The following is a 20,199-nucleotide window of genomic DNA, read 5'->3' as shown; positions in this document are numbered from 1 at the left end:
AATCTTGGACCGTAAACACATTCTACATATGTATCTGATTTAAATATTTTTTGGTAATTTAAATCAGAATATTCGAATTTTGTTAGGGACCAATTAATAGTTTGTAGGGAAGACCCTGGGGTTCGAATCAATTTTCAAAGTAGCCATTTAAACTTGATCAATGTTGAAGGGGTCTCAGGTGGCCTAGGAGAGGTTAAGTTCCGTTTGTAAAACTTCCGGATGGATCCCTGAAAAGTCTGGAAATCGACATTGTACGGGTCGCGTGCACCGACTGACCTCGTTCCCTTTTTTCGAGTCAAGAGAGTCACGTGTTCGTTAATATCGCGGTTGCCCTACTACGAAGAAGAGGACCAAGCAAACAGGACGAAGGACAAACCTACCGGCTGAAACTCGAGGGACGATGGTATTGAAAAAGACGAATTTCTCGAAGTAGAAACGGAAACGGCGAGTACAGAAGAAAAGATGCGCCATTGGCAGATTAAAGCGTCGTAGTCGGACTTTGATCTTCGAGGAGGAGCAAGAAAAAGCTAAGACGAGCTTGAAGCTCTCGCGTGGCAAAGGGTGACGAACTCTCGGGAGAATGGCGGGTCGTTTTCGCTGTCAACTCGCGAGTAACAACGACAATCGAGCCGAGCGTAGGAAGGAAAACGGACCAAGAAGAGAGACATCGCAGCAAAGGCAAAGGGTACGCGGCTCCAACCCGGAAACACTCCAATCAAGCGCGCGACGCTAGCTTTTGCGAGCCGGCAATAAAAAAAGAATCTTTGAGTATCTACTCACAAAGATGAAGTAAGACTTCCTCATGATCCTCTCCCTCGTGGTTCTCTTCTGGTTTCTATGGTCCTGCTGCTTCCTTCCTCGCGGCTCTTCCGCTCCGTTCGATCCTACTCTGTCCCGTAAGCTTTCGTCAGAGATGTTCGACTTGCCCCCGCGTACAAGTTGCGCCCTCCGAAGAAGGGCGCATCGAGGAACCGGTCCAACCCTTCTCCGAGACGAATCTCACGTCGCAGTGTCTCACTTTTTCTATTTACATACGTCGCACTTTTCACCCTCCTTCGCGATGCGCTCTACGCATTGCCACTATACAACCGTATTTTTTCTACCCACGTGATCTATAAATTGTACTCTTCCCTTGAATGAAAATTAATCACGATCGAAAATGAAACGAGTGTTTGGGAAATTTAAACACGGTTCACGGAAGCCCGTTTTAGTATGTCACGAAAACAAGCACGACCGAGTAAACAACTGAGCCGCGATGCGTCAGCCTCGGCGGTCGCCGACGATCTACCAGAGGGATGTTTTGAGCGACGATGCTACCGAACAAAACGCACGTGTCTCTACGAAGCTGGCCGATGTCGTCGGGCCGAAGTGCGCCGCACGAGTGTCGGCCTTAACGTCTCGAAAGCGCTTGACGTTGGCGCCCGTGTGGCTAGGGTGGGGGCTGGAGGGGTTCGCGGAGAAACACGCTTTACCCTTTTCCCCCTTCTAGTCTAACCAACGCCAACTCCAACCCTCGTACACCCCACCATGCTCGGTGCTGGTGGTGAAACTTCTCTCATCCTCTTTCTCTGTCTCTCTGTTTTGCGCGCTCTCACCCCCAACCCCACGTCCACCCACATCGCGACGAGGCCGAGGTTGGAATAAAGTGCTGCCGTAGGGGTGGTTTGGCTGCTCGACCAAGAAGGGGCACACAGCAAAGAGAAAGACGATCCGATCGAAGCCCTGCAGCGATGAAACGAGACGAACAACGCGAGATCGTGGCGATTTCGCGGGCCAACATCGAGCTCGCCTATGCTATTCGTCCGTTTGTGTTCTCAGCTCGGATTGAATACCGATGTATGTATTCTGAGCTTTCGGTATCATAACGATATTTGTTTCAAGTATTTAATAAAGAAAACAAAAGAGTTCTGTACTAATAATATCACACCTTTGGCAGAAAAACGGGAAAGAAGTAATAGAAATAAAATAGGCTATTTAATAACGTTAATCCGGAATGACCGAATTAAATTAATTACACCGATTCCGTGATTCTGAACAAACGAACCCTGGAAATTCAGCCTAATGTAAACGATTAAATTAGCTTTCGATTTGTAACGAAATTTCCAAGCGAACGAATCTTTAACCCCTTAGGTAGTATTTACGTGCCGGTGTAAAGTGGGAAAGAGCGTGGCTAAACAAGTTGTTCGATACTTATTGACATTACCGACAGGTGGATGAGAAAAAGCGGTTGTAAATATCCGTGGAAAGGTCGACGGACAAAATTTTATAGCTCGACGAATTTCCTGATTCACCAAGGAAATATCTTTTGTGAAACGGTCCGAGAAAAGATGGATTCCGGTGACGGAGATTGAGGCGGCCGGAGGATGGAGATTTATCGATATTGAAAATCCAACGGGTAACGCCGGTATCCGGGGCTATTATTTGAAAGCTTGTCAATGCGTCAAAAAATCGGTCAGCGCAGAAATGATTACTGTCGTGTACGCGATGCGTTCGTTGTTTGATGAACGTTAATCGAAACGTTGACCCGATTCGTTTACACGTGTGTGCCCGTGTGCGAGCATTGAATCGAACGTCTATTTGTTCTGCGTGCAGCCTGTAGTACATGAGAAATGATGCGTGCGAGCAGTAGCCGCCAGTATTCGACAGGAATAACGGGACGAATTGTTAAATGTTTTTTGGGGCCAGATACACGTTGTAATACGAAATTTCAATTGAAACTACCGTGTCATTTTCCCACCTACCGATTCCACGAACGTGCCTGACTCGCGTTGGGCTTTTTACTTGTTTAAACGTGGAACACGCGCAGAATTCACCGCTGTTTATCACGTTCCGATAAAATTATTGCTGAAGAAGTTTATCAAAACTTTTCGCATAATTATTTCGTTCTTAAATTAAACTACCCTTATACAGTTATAAATAAAACAGATATCTCTTCAAGATAAGAGCTACTCCCTTTTCTCCGAAAGCAAGAAATGATTTTACCCGAATAGATTAAAATTCCCAGATAAACCCTTCAGAAAAATCAAAAGGAAGGGTTGCCGTAAAGTTTATTATTCCAGTAGCAATCTCGAGAGGCTCACAGAGGAGCGTACGTAGGAAAAACAGATTTCGATTTCCATATCGACCCCAATCTTCTCGTTATTTCAAACTAACTGCCCGTCGTTTCGAAGGGAGGAAAGAAAAAAGGATACCACTTGGATCGTATCGATGCTCGAAACTGCATCGAATCGATAGGTATATAACGCATGCTCGAGTTTCCGCAGGACGTGTACTCGATACAAGACAAGGTCGTGCACGACATACTGGTAGACGAGATCCGTATACCACTTTGGATAAGCCGTATTCGGACGATCACCGTTTTAGATAAACGGTACCGGGATAAACTGGATCCTCTCCGCATCTTAAATCGATCCTGCACTTGGTGCCCGCTACGTCCATCGATGTTCTTTTTTTTTCTTTCGACTTTCTCTTATTACGCTAACTACATCCGTGTCTAACAATAAAAAATGTTCGGCAAAGAAAATCATCTTCGCGCCAATTTTCCCGCGTAAACGTCTATACGCAAGTAGCGGGAGGACACGGATCTATACTTTTTCCGAGGAAGCCTGATTTGATCGCGAATGCACGACGTAATTGCGATAATTTATAGACGACAGTGGCACAACGCGTTGATTATTTGATAATACAGTCGGGTGATCAATCATTAAGCCGTAATTAAATATCTACTGTTGATATATGTAATTAGCTGCACCCGGTTCACGCGCTATTTACAGCTGATCAGTCACAACCATTTCGCGCTGATTAATGTTTTTCGATTACTGAGACTTTTGTATACGAGACTCGCTAACATGATTTATTATTTCACTTTTTCTGCATTCCTTGTAAAACTGTCTTTAACCTTATCCGCGCAACCTGAAGTTAAAATTCACTTTGAGCACAAAGAACCTAGCTTGTCCACGAAGAGTTAAACTAAATAAATAATGGCTTTAAGAAATAATCTATGAGATTAAATAAGATCAATACTATTAAATTTTCAAGGCGATTTGATGAATGCTTTCATCGGTGAAAGGCGTGAAAATCAGAGTGCCTTAAAGCCTTTGACATCCCCTAGGGTAGAAAATCCATATTCCCTTCTTTAGGGCAAGATAAACGGTTAAGGGCGTCGCCAATCTCGTATAAAACCCTCTTTCTGTTTCCGCTGTATTTATTTCGATGAATGACAGCGTGCATTCACAACCGCGGAAGGGGGAATGTGACAAGAAAACAGAAACGCGAACGTTCGTGATCATTCGTCAAATGGAGATAGAAGTACCGGGAACGAGATGAAATCTTGCCGCTAAAGCTACGCGAAGTTTATTATATCGGTCTGAAAAAGTTTCTCGTTAAATCGTAGAGAGAGGGAACGCTTACCTGGGCAGACAGCGGGTGAAACTTTCGAGTAGATACAATTATCGAATAGAATTGAAAATCTCATTATATCTGTTCCTGCCTCTTACTCTCTCCACGGCGTTTAATATTAAAGTCAATACAGTCTCGTTTTGTTCGAGGGGAGAAAAAACTAGCTTCCCCATTTTTTTGATTTGTTACGAACAACGTGCGTACAATTGGCAAGAGAATTTACACGGTCTTTTTTAAATCGCGCAAACGGACCATTGTTGTCAAACAATAAAAATCTATATACCCTTCGTCAATCAACGTTTTTCGTCGTTTCATTCGGTCGGGCTAAAAATTTGCCGATTTCGCTTGGCAAACGTTAAGCCATTCGCGTATAACCACTTTGCTGTTGGAATGTATTCAAAGAATAAATGAAAAATCCTTTTTGCGGTGCACCGATGGGTATGTCCACAAAAGGCAAAAACGACGCAGCCCCAAGAGGGAGGGTGGAAAATAAAAAATGTGCACGCTCTTGCCGGTGCAAATGATCCCGGCCGCGTAACACAGATATAGAGTTCAAATAAAAAGTATTCGCATGCTTTAGGCGTGAAATCGATTTCCATACGAGCGAGACTCGCCAAATTTCGACAAAGTAAATTTTGTTCTGACAATGGGTTACAAGCTTACCGGTGACGTGGGATGAAAGGGTTAATGGGTGTTGATCCATGGTTTAATTCATTACCACGAGGGCCAAGAGTATCCTTTGCTTCGTTCTCCATGTAACCAGAAAACGTTCTCCACCAAACACAAACACCTATTACATGTACATATATTTTTAGATAACATTTTTTTTATTTTGATAAATATACCGAATAAATGACCTGATTTCTAGCGGTCTCCTATTCGGTATATTTACCTTAATTTTAGTGAACTTGGTTTTGTATATCAAACTTACACTTTTCCTTTCTGGAAATCTCCCAATTGAAATTTCTTCAGAAGTCTGTGTCCTTGAAGAGGTCAACAAAGTGGGCCTAGGATATTCCTGGAACAGTCAGGGGAAGATCGCATTACAATTCAAGTACCATATCCAAAACGTACAATCATTTTTATATCCAATTTAAAAAAAGCATCGGAAGTATTAATCAAGATCAACAATAAAAATAGACGTTCATTCAAGTTCAATGTGACAGAGTTGAAAGTAAACGAAGAACGAGATGGAAATCAAGAATTCTCGCGTCACCTTCGCGACTGTTTAAAATACCAAAAGGTGGTTGAAGGCGAGAATTCACCTTACGTTTCGACGAGCTGTTCAAATATAAAATTCCTTCGATCATCGCTAATAAAACGCTCGCTCGTCCGCCGTCTTATTTCCGTCAGAGAAAAATCCATCGTCGATTTGTTACCCCTTTCCGTCCTCGGTCGACCACGGAATCTTCGCGGCAAGAATTGATTGTCCTTGCCCGGAGGAAATTGATGTTGTCAAGATGGAGGCAGCGGGAGGGTGGGCTAGCCGAAGAAATTCGCATCCTCCTGTAACCTTTCTAGGCTGACTGGCTGACTTCTCGTACACGAATTTTCTGACGAATCGTGCGCCTGAATCCGTGATTTTAAAATGCAGCTGTTCGGGCACGTGCACCGCATAAACGACGGCATTATACGGCTTGGTAGTGGTTCGTGTGTCTTCCTGCACCGTCTTCGTCGCCTTCTCAACACTCCCTTGTACACACGTGCGTCGCGTTACGTACGTGAAATGGCCAGTATATGACAAGACCGTCTGACACACGTGTAGATATAAGGAGATGAGGTCTATTGTTCATTGTACTCGGCTGGCAACGTGCTCCAAGTTTCTCGTAAACGGCCAGATTGCTGGCTTAAGTGAATTTCCGCAGGTGATTTTGTTCGACACAACGACCGTAAAGACATAGCCACTTCTCTACCGGAACAACCAGGTCCCGGACGTTTTGTAACCGGCTCGTGATAGAACAGTTAACGAGAATGGCTCATTTTCCAAAATTTACGTCCAACGTTAAAAATAAAATATTGCCAATTCAATTCGTGTTTTTCGCCAACATTCGCTAACTAATATTAATGATAATTTAGGATCGGAATAGATTGACATAGGGGGTACTGCTTAGAAAAGCAGAGTCGCATCAAGAGCCAAGTCCAGGTCGAAAAATTCTAATTGAGGTGCGTTAAGCTCGACTGAGACAATGCAAGAGTTACCGCAACGGGTGTTCTACGTTGATAAAGCTCATCGCACGTAATTCGATCAGACGCGTAGTTACTTGCTGGCTTAATTACACGCCGGTGCTGTTTCGAGCAGCGTAATCATGAATTTTAGATTAGACTGCGGCACGAAAACAGGCCGATGCGACGACTGGTTGCGCGTTCTTTCGGACAGTATCGAGCATCGATAATTAAAATCGAGGGATGGGCTAGTGCGATCCCGGTCGGACGCGGATATAATTGAAGCGAAAGATCCGTAACGAGGAGAAGAAGAAACGGCGAATCGGTGAATGCTAATATAACCGGCGTAATTGAATTTCAATGGAGACTTTTCCATTCGTTTCCCGCATTCAGAGCCGTTTTAATCGTTCAAGACGAACGGCGTGTAGGATAAACGAATGGGATAAGAACAGAGGAGAAAAAAGGAGCGAAAGAAAGAGGGAATAATACAAATACCGAGGATGGTAGGTACGTAGAACGATTACGTTGGCGGGGTTAAAGACCCCATAGGTCTTGGAGGCTCCCTTCGTTAGTAGAGCCGGTAATAAAGGACTCGGCTTTTTTACATTGAAAACGTTTACTGTTGCCTCGGCTAGCCTTTCTGAAAGCCTGAGACCCACTCGCGTGGCGAGACACTTGAATCCGCTAATTAACGTGGCTGACTCATGATGTCACTCGTCAGGTAGGTGTACGCTCTTGTAAAGGTCACGTCCACTGGTGTGAAACACTTGACCCACACTGTGCCGTGGCATTATTCTCAACCGAGCTTTTTCAACCCGTTCCTGAATATTCCGCGTTACCAGAGGGTAACAACACGCCACGACCGCGGAGATACTGTCTGCACTAAGAAATGGTACGACCAAGGAACTCGAGACACAGTCATATTTCTACTTTTCTCCACTCGAGTGTTTAGACGTTAGCTTAATTCGTTCATGTCCTCCACCTAAGGAGTGGCCATCGAAAGTTACAGAAAATTCCTGGGGGATCTGTAGGGATTCGAGGCTTAATTAATTAAGCCCAAGTCCACCCCAATTGATACACCTTGAAAATGATCTATATCTAGAAGCATTATTTTTTATGCTCATGAGGCATGCCCCAATTGCGGCTGTGTTAGCTGTAGGTGAAAAACGACAGGAGCAGGATCGATTCGAACGGAACGTGTTCGAGGATTTTCAACGAGGTATTCAATCAGTGGACGATTTGTAACTCCGTCGGGATAAGTTAACGCCCGGATCATTTATGGAAGTCGTATTACACGTAATGGTTACATCACGCGAGTTTCAAACTTGATTCGACGAAGCCGTGATTGCTTCACGCTATCGCTTCATCCAACAAGGACGTGTTTGTCCAACAGCTAATCCTCCAACTTTTTCGCGTTTCTTTAACGATACAGTATTGTAAAATTCTATCGTGGAATGTAATTATTGTAGTTCATTTTTCATAGATTCAACATCGTTGCTGAAAGGGATGAATCTCGAAGAACATGAAAATGTGCCGGAGAGACTGGAACTTACTAGTTGTGTGATTAATGTTATAGCCAATGTCTGATGATACTTTGCAAAAGTTTCTGACAAATTACTTGACACTTTGCCAGCCAACTGGGTTACACAATATTATGGGATTTGCATATTTATACTAGAATTAATTCAACTTCCAAACTACTTTCCAGATTCGAATGAAAATCTTGTAATAAGCTTATCGAACATTATTTCTTCGCTATAATCGTCTGGTTTTGTCCTTGTGGGTTTCACGAATCTCTCGAGAAGAAAACATCGACAATTTCTTTCTGTCGTGGAGGAGGACGAGGTGGTGGCTTGGAAGAGTGGAACGGAGAGAACGCGACAATGGGAACATTAATTTTCATTCGAAGCGAAAATATTTGTTTAACAGCTCACGCTGCTCCATAAAGGGTTCGCGTAACGACAAATGAAACGCGAAGTAACTATGTTTGCGCGTGACATTATTGGCCGTTACGTTGGTGCAAATTCATTTACACGTTAGAATGCTTCTCTGTCGTCGTTGAACCCTTCATTTTTCATTCCCTAGTGTGTGCTGTCTCGTGCCCTCGTGCTCGTGAACACGTGTACGACGCTCTTACCGGGTGTAATGTAATAAAATTTCACGTTGAATCGCGAGCACCACTCCATTCTCGGTGAGGATAATTTGTCACCAGAAACTTTGGCGGAAAGTTCAAATTAGTCTTGGCCAGTGGCAGGTTGCCGGCCTCTTGGAACTTTCTTCCAGATATTTCGTCGACCGCCTAGCTTTTTTTCAAACGACTTTACTGTTATTTCAAAAGGTGTAGAACATCTACACCTTTAAATACCTTTAATAATAATCCTTTTCCAATTCTTGTTGATTGGTCCATGTAAGTACCAAGTTCTCATTTAAATAGAAGGAAAGGGAGATGAAGAAAAAGCTGTTAAGGGCAAAAAGGGTGTGGAACGTAGCGGAGGACGGTGAAAAGTTGGAGGGCGATCAAGGGCAAAATCAGTTGGTTGTTCCGAACTGGTCATGCCGCAGAGCAGTTTTCGGGTTAAAGATCTCGTTGGAACGGTGGCAAAAAGTCGTAGCGAGTGGTGGATCGATGCCACAGCAGCGACAGCGTGGCTCCAGCCAACAGACATCGTCGTCGTCGTCCCGTACCGTACCGTCGCGTCGCATATATACAGCTGTACACACCCCCATACCCCTATCCACCCCATTGCCATTCCCATTCCAACCATCTCCTCATCTCCATCGCCATCTACGCTCATCCCCCTTTCACCTTCCACTCCTTTACCTTCGGGCTCTGAGGGCGTCCTCGTCGCCCTCTCCTCCCTTCCCCTCCTTCTTTCCTAACCCCTTTATACCCCTTCGCCATCCCCTCGTTCGCCTCTGGCCGTTCTAATACGGCTACGAAGCGCCACGGTTCTACTTATGAGAATGTAACCCACATTTCGACCTAATGTTACTTCCGGTTTGCTCGGCAAACGTATTGTGAGTTACGCTGAATACCGTCTCGATATCTGTCATTGTTAATGGCATTAGAAGCCGTGGGGGGAAAGTTTCTCGTTCGATCGAACGCGACTTTGAATAAGGGGTGAAATTTGACCAATGTCATTGAGAACAAATTAATGCTTTGAGGTTGATTTTTTATTCGTTCACCAAAGAGATTTGGGAGCTGGTTGCTAGTCTAAAATATAATTCCATTCTAGAGGATTTCATAAATTGTTAAATAATTATATTAACTGTGAAAAGAGAAGGGTGAAGGAAAAGAGGTCGGAAAACTATGGTTCGGAGTAAGGTTACGAAGGGAACGAGGCTATTTTGCAAATGACACCCGTAGTGTTCTGTAATCCGATATACATTAGCCGAATATCTTACGCGGTTGCTACCTAATTTCGCGACACGTAAACCTACTCCCTCAGAGTGATGGCCCCGAATACCATGAGAAGTTTCATCCGTCCCTGGCTACCCTGTTACGTCTATATCGTGCACAGCTAGACGCATTGGGAATAGAAGTGCAATCCACATTCCGCAATGTTACATCCTCCCGACGAGCATTGTCGCGAATACGACTCTCTTATAACGCGCTTGTTCAATGTTATCTCGCCAAGTTGTGACTTTCTATAGGGGAGTAAAAAAAAATTACCATACCGATTAAAAATGGAATGCTTTCCTCGAAGAATGAACGTTCGCTTTAATGCTCATGACGTTCAAGCTATCACCGAGGAATTTCTTTTCTTCGAATTAACCAGATTATTGAAAAGATTAGGGTTTTTTTAAAAAATCTAACCGATTTATCCCGCGAAAGAGTAGGACCGAATAGCAAGAACGTTTATCGAAGAATGAAGCTCGTTTAAAGGATCTCGTTTCTAGCCTCCACTCCTTTCGCAATTAGCAATCCTTGTCACCCAGGTTCTACGTAATGCGGTCATAGTACGCATTAGGAGATAGTATTCTTAAGAGAAAAATGTAACCTACATTCTGGCAGAACGCTCGATAGCGACCGCCACGGGGTAGGGATGAAATTCGAACGTTTCAAATTTAATGACTTGAAAATTCCAGTTAAATCTTTCACGAATGAAATCTAAAATGTATTAGTTACAAGAATTCAATTATTTTATTCGACGCTTGACGAATGAGGGAGAAATATATAAAAGATTCCCATTCTAGAAGGATAAAAGAAGTTTTAGATTTCAATGTTCAACCGGTTCCCGACAAAAACCCTCTGGTGTTGCTTCAATTACAGCAATTGCACCCTTGAGTAGCGTCATTAACACCGATTACCATTTATGGAACCGTAAGACTTTGGCCGCAAAAACGAAGCTTGTCGAGCAATTTCAATCCCCTGTTAGCATACTTGGAACATCCAAAAGTTGTGAATGTTTCGCGAGAACACGATACAAGGTGTTGTAACAACGCAAGAAGAGCGGTAACAACGTCGTCCTTTACTTCTCGCCACCCTATAAATATAAAACGTCTCACGCTCTGTACACTAGCTTTCGTGTAATGATCTTTTTTCCCTCCCGCCACCCTGTTCTTCTTTGCTTCTGCGTGTCCTTGCACGGCGAGAAACTGGTGGAGTTTGTAATTAATTTTCAGGGGTTGGCAACGCGATATTAACCCTTCCCGCTGGAACGTTCTCTGCTAATCTCCAGACAGGAGAGAAATTTTGACCTTCATGGTTACCGTGCTAACACCAGGAAGGTAGGCTTCCCTAGGGGAAACACCGATGGGAGGAAAAGAGATCTCGTCATTTTTATAAAACTCGAAAGTTAAAAAATATTATGAATAAATCTCTGGATAAAATTTAAAATAATGAATGGAAAGGAGATTTAAAGAAGACAGCGAGAATAAAAGGACGAGCAGCAAATAGAAATCCCACGGTAATCTTAGCATGTTCTGGCTCATTGACGTTATCTAGCTGGGATCGCTATTTCGCGCCTCGAGCACGGATAATTTATTATTGCAGCCCCTCTTGGTTGCATGTGTTATCGATCGAAGATGGTGCTTTTAACGGGCTATCGGAGCTGCGATTCTGGCAAGCTTGTTTCCTTCGTTCGACACCGTCACTCTAACAAATAAATCGGTTCTTCGTATGTCGTGTTCTGTTCAAACTTTAATTTCTCGATTTTTCCTGCCCTATAATACTTTCAACAATTTTCAACGACGCGTTAAATTAACGATAATTGGGGTATGTCAAACCCTACCTCTCCAGTTAATGGTTAATATTTCGTCAACTTTAAATTATATAAGAAAACAAACGAGAAGAAAATTTATTAGGCTAATAAAGAAAGGTAGTTGCATTTCATTTACCGATGTTAATCAGCACTGAACTCTAGAAAGTATGCCAACGAGAATATTTTAATTGTCCGTAATCACGGCAGGGTGAAAGGCGAGTTATAATTTCAGCGAAAAAGTCGAATAGCAAATTTTACGATTACTCGTACACGATTCGACGCTACTTTGCAATCTTCCGTCGGATCTGTACAATTTCAACCCCCTTTACCTTGTCATTTCCACCAAACGAATCCTACTCTTTGATCATCACGGTATCACACGAAACTTCCATTTTTTCTATTACCATCGCGGCAGCATTTTTGTCTCCCTTTCCTTGTTACTCCATAACGTACGCGAAAGCGTTAAATCATTCCAACGTTCTATTTCGTCGCAATCAGATGCACAAATGCCTCAAGTTCCTTTTAAACGCGGATACTTTAATGAACGCGACTACTCTGATGCCCGCGGACTCCTCCTCCTACGATTCTTTCCCTTTTGTCACGCTTGTTTTTACATTTCGAGAAGCAGACAGGTCGAAAGTGGAAGACCGAGAGAGGATAAAAAAAGGAAAGAACGAAAAGTAGCGACGATTCTTTCAGCCCCCGCGAGCTGAAAGGTTAAAAAGCACAAAACCGAAACTCGATAGGCGTTCGCTGGTATCTGTGTGAACATCTGTCACAGATACGCGTCGAACGACAGACGAGATTAAAGAATCTCGTTGTATCGTGGATCGTTTCCTTTTTACCTCTCTGGCACACTTTCTCCTTTCTCTCCTCTTTTTTTTTCATTTTATTCCATTTCATCCGGGACTCTGAGAAAATCGAACAAACGGCTCCGGCCAGAATATTCGTCGCCGATTCTTTCGAAACGGCGCGAAGCTTCAAGCGGAATAGATTCGCGAATTGCATAAAAGAATCATTGCCTTCCTTCGAGCCGAGAATTTCGGTTGCGAGACCCGATTATATAATTTCGCGAACTTTCAAGCGAACCGACTGAAAATTTCTACCTGACTGAAGGTTGCCTGAAACACTGGCCAACTGGAATTTAAATTTTTGCGATTAAATTCAACGAGAATGTCGAAGACAGTAGGTCGGAATATAAGATAAAGGATTCCACGAAGTGGGTGTCAATTCTTTCGACTATCTCGAAGAGGATCCCCTTGGCTGGAGGACGTTAAGTACGATTCGCATGGAACAACACTCGCGGTTCCATTTTCTTTATTTTCGCTCGGCAATTGTGCTGCAACGACAATACACGAATCACTGTCGTCTGCAGCGTAAGACGAGAACGCGATGAAGGGTGGTAGGTGGTTGTCGATTAGAACAAAATCGAATACGCAACCCTTCGAAACGAGCGAAAGGGATAAGCACCATTGACGTGGCTCGGTTGAGTCGCGTTCAGGCCGGATATAATGACAGAAGTGTCAAAATTCAAGGCATTCGGAACAATGAACGCAGTGGTACAATGGGTGGAAAACGAGCACGCTTTTGTACTAAAATAAGTGGAAAGCATCAATTTCTGTCCGCGTCGCGCCGGAACGAACGATTTTATTCAACTCCTTCGAGATACGATATTGCAGGGGTTTCTCTTTTTCGAGTTAGAGAAGCTAATTAAATTTTGTCCATATAATGATTTTATGCTCCCCGGATAAAAGTTCCACGCCACAAATCAACGAAATTTCCAAAGAAAGTCAGAGTTACTAAAATTTCCTGATTAATAACGCTTTAGAAGTTGAAGACTCTGAACAATGAGCGAGATACCTGTTACGCTAAGTTTCTACCTTTTACATTTATCAAGTAGCTCTTTGGTTTCTTCGAGGAAGAAGATTGAAAGAATACTGTTATCTGATTACTCGAGTAACCCACTCATTCATCCGGTGACTCGGGAAATCCATTAAACGGACACATAGTTTCGGACAGCGAAGATCAGCCGATCCTCTTTTCAACGCGAGACATTGAGAATAGAAAAATTTAATCGGGATATTAACCCTGCGCGAGGTATGAAAATGGACCCCCATAGACGCGCAATATGTCTACGTCGAAGGTAACAATGTACTCCTCCCCATAAAGAGCTTCTACACGAGTCGAACGCTTTGAAACGATACGAAAGGTCGACCAAAAGATATCGACGATATATTATAACACGTCGTCTAAAGAGAAGACACCTTGATACATTGTGTAACCAGAGAGGATTTTCATCTATTCAACGAAACAACCTGTAACTGTTAGAGCAAGCAAAACACCGGCGAATCCTTTCTGGTTCGCATTAACCACCCGTGGTTCTTAGCAGGGTGGTAAGGAGATTGTTTGCACGAGTAGCTGAGTGATCGGCTGTTTTCATTTGTAAAACAGCAGGGATGTTATTTGAATGCAATTCTTCAAATGATGATATTTTCAATCCCATCAACTTGTGATTTATTTTCTCAGTAATTTTACCATAAGTATCGTGAGTCACCGGCACTTAATACTTTGGTGATACAAAAGTATCCGTAAAAGGAGATTTCCGTTCGCGCCTATGAATATAAATGACTCGTTTTAATCGAAACGATACTTGTCAAAATTGAAATAAAACATTATCTTTATTAATTTTAAAGTTCGTTCGTGTGAACGTTACTATATTGATGGAATAGCAGTAAACTAATGGAAGAATGGTAGAAGCGGTGATAAAAGTGTTGGATTTTCGATACAACGAATGGTGTATATGTCAAGGTGTCGATTTCATCGATCGTTCACACGTCGACATTGCAAAAGCATCGTGTTCCCGTAAATTTTCTACCGTTACAGTTGAAAAATAGCGAGCACACAAATTTCAGATCACTTTTTCCTATTGATCCGCATATTCAGTACCAAACTATATTTTATTCATCTGCCTCTATTTAGAAAAATCAAATTTTTATTTGATTATTAATGTGTCCGATTTTCTTATAAAGTCACCCTTACCCTAACACATATATGCATATATGAAGTTTGAACACAATAGGAGTGTGGTAGTGTTCCCGAGATAAGCCGTATCTTTTGATAAAACGCCTGATGTTTAGTGCGCTAATTATCGTTGCTGATTACTTCACGTAAAGTGTACTTTCCAATTTACATATTTTTGTGTATTTTTTTAATTATTTACCAATTCGCGCTTTGAACGGTACCTTTATCACCATCTAGAGGCAGATGAAGAAACTAAAGCCATGAAAGATTATGGTTTATTAATAAAATAAACAATTTTTGCGCTATATTCACGCGATAACAATAAGTGGAATAATAGCATTATAATTTCTTTAAATGTTGAGATCAATGAATAAAAAAAATTTCATCTTATGCATTTAGCAATAGCCCGCCCAAAACTTTTGGCCCAGATTTTGCTTAGTTTTCCTCGATTATCAGACTTTTACAACTTGTTATGTTACTCATAAACATTCTGTAAATGATATATTGCAAGAACAGCAATATAGATTATTTTTTATAGCCGTATAATCGAATTTATTGAATGGTATTCCAATGGGTTGCCGTTAGATGGCTTATATTCTGTTCCCTGTTGCATACGTCAGTGAACATACGCGTGGCGTTGAGGGAAGCTTCATAAGTGATGACCCATATCAGAATTCTTCTTAAAATTATACTATGCAGTACGATCACAATTTAGTCATATAATTCAGAACAATCTGATTGAAATACAGTGAGAATACAAGAATCTAATGACTGTGTCGTTTAAGAATGATGCATCTACAACATGACATTGCCTGTTGCATTTCAGTTTTATTTGTTTTAAGTGCTGCCAGAGCAGATTTCCAGGATTATCTGAATAGTCAGGTAAATGAATATATTAATCAATATAGTTGTAGAGAGAAATAACAGTAGAATAATTATACTGACAATGAATGTGACAATATAGAATAAAGTAATGTGAATATTGTAATTTATTATAATATAATAAAGATGTTCAATCCGAATTTTTGCTATTGCAGCATCGTGCTCTGCATTTGCCTGAACAGAAATTTGGTTTGAGCGAGTATTCTGATAATGAATATTCTGATAATGATGAAAGGGACAGAGAATCTTCAGCATTACAGTGGAATCAAATGCCTCTATTGTATAAGAATGGTCATGTACCCAAAACTATTCCAAATTCAGAAACACATAATTTAGATGTGCTTGACAAAAGTGAGTATAACAAATCTCTATAAATCTATAGATTTTAAAGAATACATGAGTTTATTGATGCATACAGATATAATATGGGATTCTCATTGGGCCAATAATACAAAGTTTGGTCAAATATCAGCAGTGTCAATAGATCCAAATGGCAACATTGGAATATTCCACAGAGCATCGCGTATTTGGAATGGAGATACATTTGATAATGAAGATAAATTTGATAGAAATAAGGGACCTATTCGGGAAATTACTATAATTCTTCTAGATAAGTCTGGGAAGAAAATATCAGAATGGGGTGGAAACATGTTTTATCTACCGCATGGTTTGACAATAGACTCTTATGGAAATTATTGGGTTACAGATGTAGCTTTACATCAGGTGTTCAAATTTGATGCTAAAGATATAGCAATGATAGAAGATACCAAAAAGTTGAAGAAAAGACAATATAATCAAGAAAAAATGTTCTCTAACAATTATGATTCTAATAGCATGTTTCAAAACTATGTTCCTAAACCATCACTGATTCTTGGAGAAGCCTTTGAACCTGGTAATGATGACAAAAGGTTTTGCAAACCAACTGCAGTGGCTGTAGAGAATGATGGTGACTTCTTTGTAAGCGATGGTTATTGTAATTCCAGAATTATTAAGTTTAATGCCAAAGGAGAGAAAATTTTACAATGGGGCCGACATTGGGGCAAAGGAGGTAAAATCTATGTTTCATATGTATTTAAAAAAGAATAATCTAAAGCTTTTATATTTGAAATCGATTTTATTTTGTAGGAAGCGTGGATGAACAGGTCCCTCCAACATATGCATTTTACGTACCTCATTCTCTAGCCCTTGCTGACGAATTGAAATTAATTTTTGTTGCTGACAGAGAAAACGGTCGAATTTTATCTTTTTCTACAAGCGATGGAGTTTTTCATAAAGAATATAAACACCCTACTATCGGTACAAAGATTTATGGTGTGGCATATACTAAAGATAAACTTTATCTAATAAATGGTCCTGATCCAAACACAAATTATAATGTCCATATCCGAGGATTTGTGCTAGATATTTATTCTGGGAATATATTATCTCAATTTGCACCGAAACACGACATGGACAGACCTCATGATATAGCTGTGTCTGACGATGCTTCGGAAATATATGTAGTAGAATTGAACATACAAACTGTTTACAGATTTTTACAAGGTAAGATAAAGAGAGACATAATAGAAAATGCAGTATTTGTGATTTCTTCGCATGAAAAAAAATGTATTCTTTACAGATATAGATTCATCAGAACAAACTGGGAATTCAGTGGCGCACACAAATCCTCGTCATGAACTATCACCATTAACGGATACTAACTCTGATAATCTTTCATCTGGAGGTACTACAACAGCAACATTAGTCTTATCCCTTGTTACAGCAGCAGTCATTTTTATTGCCCTCTGTGTAGCAATTGCTGCAGTTGTAGCAAGATGTCAAAAAAGAGGTAGATTGTTTCAGTATGATGAATCTGCTGTCGAATTCTCAAAACTAGTCGAATAAGAATATTCATTTGACTAATTTTGAGTTATTGAATAATAGCTGTGCACGCATGTTTATTAGTATAGCCAGAATCAAACGTTTGGTAGAAATTTTATCAAATCTAGTTAATTTTAATGACCTAGTAAAGCAACTTCTTGAATAGTTAGTAAACGAAGGAAAACTAATGATTTACTGTAGATTAAAATCCGACCAGCCGGTGCTTTTTTCTTAGTTTCATAAGAAATTGTTAACGTTTTTGCTGTGTAAAATCTGACAAACTTCTGTACTGGCTTTGCATGTATCTCATGTAACATGATACTATTTTATGATTTTATAGAAAAATTAAGTATCAAATGTTAGCATTTTTATTTAAATTGTAAATAATATGTTGCTTTGCTTTTTATTTTCATACATTTGTATCATAAAACGAGCTATGAAACATTAAATACTTTTAATATAAACATAGTTAGAATCTTTTTATAAAAGACTGTTTTAGAACTAGGCCAGTACAAGAAGGTTGTGTATAAATGTATGATTTATTGAACAAGTACTATTCTGATATTTTGAATTTCTACTACAAGCGTACTTGGGATTGAGTAAATTATTAGCATAATATAATAATAGTATTCATCCTTCCTATTCTACAAGAAACTTTTACTGTAAAAATTAATTACACGGTTTGTTCCCAAATTAGGATCAAGCAATCAAATCTTAATGCTCCTACTGTTTCACTTCCATTTAAACAGTAGAATATTTAGTTATCTATGTACTTATTATGTAAATATTGTTTAAAGTTTCCTGTGATCGCACAAATGTAAGAATAATTTTTTATTTGTAGTCTTATTATTGAACTTTGTATTGTATACAAAGAAAAAGTACTCTGTACCAAAAGCTGAATGTTTTTAATGAATTTTTTGCGCATAATCAATTGAAAACATTGCATTTTTTATTTTATACTTCACATATATGATTATTTATTTATTTTAGATGCCTAGATCTTGTAAAAGCAAATATACATGTTTTCATTTCAACAATGTTTTTTGTTATTCCCCTATGCATTATCCTATTTAACTTCAATAATATTCAACAATAATTGTGTAAGTATTTTATAATACATAGTGCATGATGCTTAAAAAAATGTATTTCAATGCTATTTGACGCATTTTTGAGGAAAAAATAGATGATAAATATAAAGATAATGCAAAATAAGGGTGCCATTACTACCAAGTACAAGTATATTAAAATTCAACTATTTAACAGAGGTATTCTAATTAAATTTATTTGTTATAAACAGGATGTTTGTTAATAATGCGCAAACGAATGCATTGGGAAGCTGAGAGGCGAGGAAACTTTAAACTCTCAGGTCTGTTGGAAAACAGAAGAGGCAAAAGCTTCAAGATATTGGAGAAACGACCAAATCCGCGAGACTTTAGTAAATTGAACACGGAACCAGAAACATCAGAGGATGAACATCCCGAAAACAGTTTTACAAAAATCATTTAATTCTATCAAACAGTTTTGACAAATTCGCTTTCATTTTCAATGTATTACGTATGCACGATGCAGATTTGAATTTGAGACGCCATGACGCTTACCTTTTATGACGGACGTTTGAATTCGAAGCCTCATCAGACACCTCATAACTGTTGTCCTCTGACTTCCAAACACTTGATTATTCAGTTAAGTATGCTAAACCGTTTTAATTTAAACAAACCAAAATAATGAAACTGATTTATATTCGCTAAAAATGTGATATAATATCAGCGCGGCACAATTTCGCCGTGTATTCGTACACTACCGCCATCGTAGCTCACCAAACGACGCGTCGTCAGCCATAACCGGAAGTACCCGAATGCGTCATCATTTGTTTCTTAAATATTGTTAATTAATATATTTGAATTTATTTTATTTTATTTAATGCAAAATATGATTACTATGAATTTTTAAAAAATAACTACGCCAAAAAAAGTATTATAATCTTCCTCTTATATTTAAAAACAAGATATTGCGTAGTACGATATATACGTGCGTGCGTCTGGGTGTTCTGCGTGGTAAAGCGTTATTCAAAATGAAGTTCCGTTCCCGCTTTTTCCGTTAGTTGAATATTAGAGTTAAAAGTTGTCTTCAACAATCGCCTTTTGCTAATACAGTGCAATTAGTAATTTTAAAGAACTGTCGATATTTGAAATATTGCGTTTTTCTATCAGTACATTATTTTCGCGATCAATCTTATAAATTAGTTTGTGACTAGTGCAAATAAGAGCTCAAACTTTTCTGTGAAGATATACAACAGGTAACATGCAACTGTTTAACCTTTTAAATATTTAATATTTTGTCACTTCGAACACATTTGATATTGTACTAAATATTTATTCTCAAAAATGTTAAAGTTTGTGTAAAATATTAGCCAATGTATAAAAGATACTGAATATTCTATTTGTTGAAAATGCTGAATATAGCAAACCAATATATTTAATGTATGTTCAACATTTAAAAGAACTGATTCTGAAAATATTTATTTGAAAATACTGTAACTTACCTGATAATAATGGCCTTGCAAATGATATTTGAGTAGCGACCAAATTCTTGTCGTACCTACTAACTGTTAATATCTGTTTACAAAGTATATCATATAACTATCTGCCATAAAACATCTAACATATCCTTC

At 39.8% G+C, this 20,199-nt stretch overlaps 2 protein-coding genes across 5 annotated transcripts in view; one reads left to right on the top strand and one right to left on the bottom strand.

The window, feature by feature from the left end:
- LOC114873639 (protein madd-4) overlaps positions 1-1,367 on the bottom strand; it is a 138,700-nt gene extending 137,333 nt beyond the window's left edge. For all 3 annotated transcript variants that reach the window (XM_029182186.2, XM_029182188.2, XM_029182187.2), the window contains exon 1: positions 781-1,367. In XM_029182186.2, the coding sequence (XP_029038019.2) occupies positions 781-804 (24 nt within the window). In that variant the 5' untranslated portion in view covers positions 805-1,367. The remainder of the gene's footprint in view (positions 1-780) is intronic.
- Positions 1,368-14,928: 13,561 nt separating this feature from the next.
- LOC114873553 (peptidyl-alpha-hydroxyglycine alpha-amidating lyase 1-like) overlaps positions 14,929-20,199 on the top strand; it is a 74,827-nt gene continuing 69,556 nt past the window's right edge. The window contains exons 1-6 of one of the 2 annotated variants that reach the window (XM_029181982.2): positions 14,929-15,668; positions 15,824-16,019; positions 16,087-16,716; positions 16,794-17,210; positions 17,287-17,391; positions 18,826-19,824. In XM_029181982.2, coding sequence (XP_029037815.2) covers positions 15,573-15,668; positions 15,824-16,019; positions 16,087-16,716; positions 16,794-17,210; positions 17,287-17,391; positions 18,826-19,034 — 1,653 coding nt within the window. In that variant the 5' untranslated portion in view covers positions 14,929-15,572 and the 3' untranslated portion in view covers positions 19,035-19,824. Of the gene's footprint in view, positions 15,669-15,823; positions 16,020-16,086; positions 16,717-16,793; positions 17,211-17,286; positions 17,497-18,825; positions 19,825-20,199 lie in introns of both variants that reach the window. The other variant, XM_029181981.2, reaches the window with a different exon arrangement.

This window comes from Osmia bicornis, chromosome 13, assembly GCF_907164935.1.
Source record: "Osmia bicornis bicornis chromosome 13, iOsmBic2.1, whole genome shotgun sequence".
In the NCBI taxonomy this organism is placed as follows: Eukaryota; Metazoa; Arthropoda; class Insecta; order Hymenoptera; family Megachilidae; genus Osmia; species Osmia bicornis.
The sequence above is the reverse complement of the archived record's forward strand: the minus strand, read 5'-3'. Positions and strand labels throughout refer to the sequence as shown.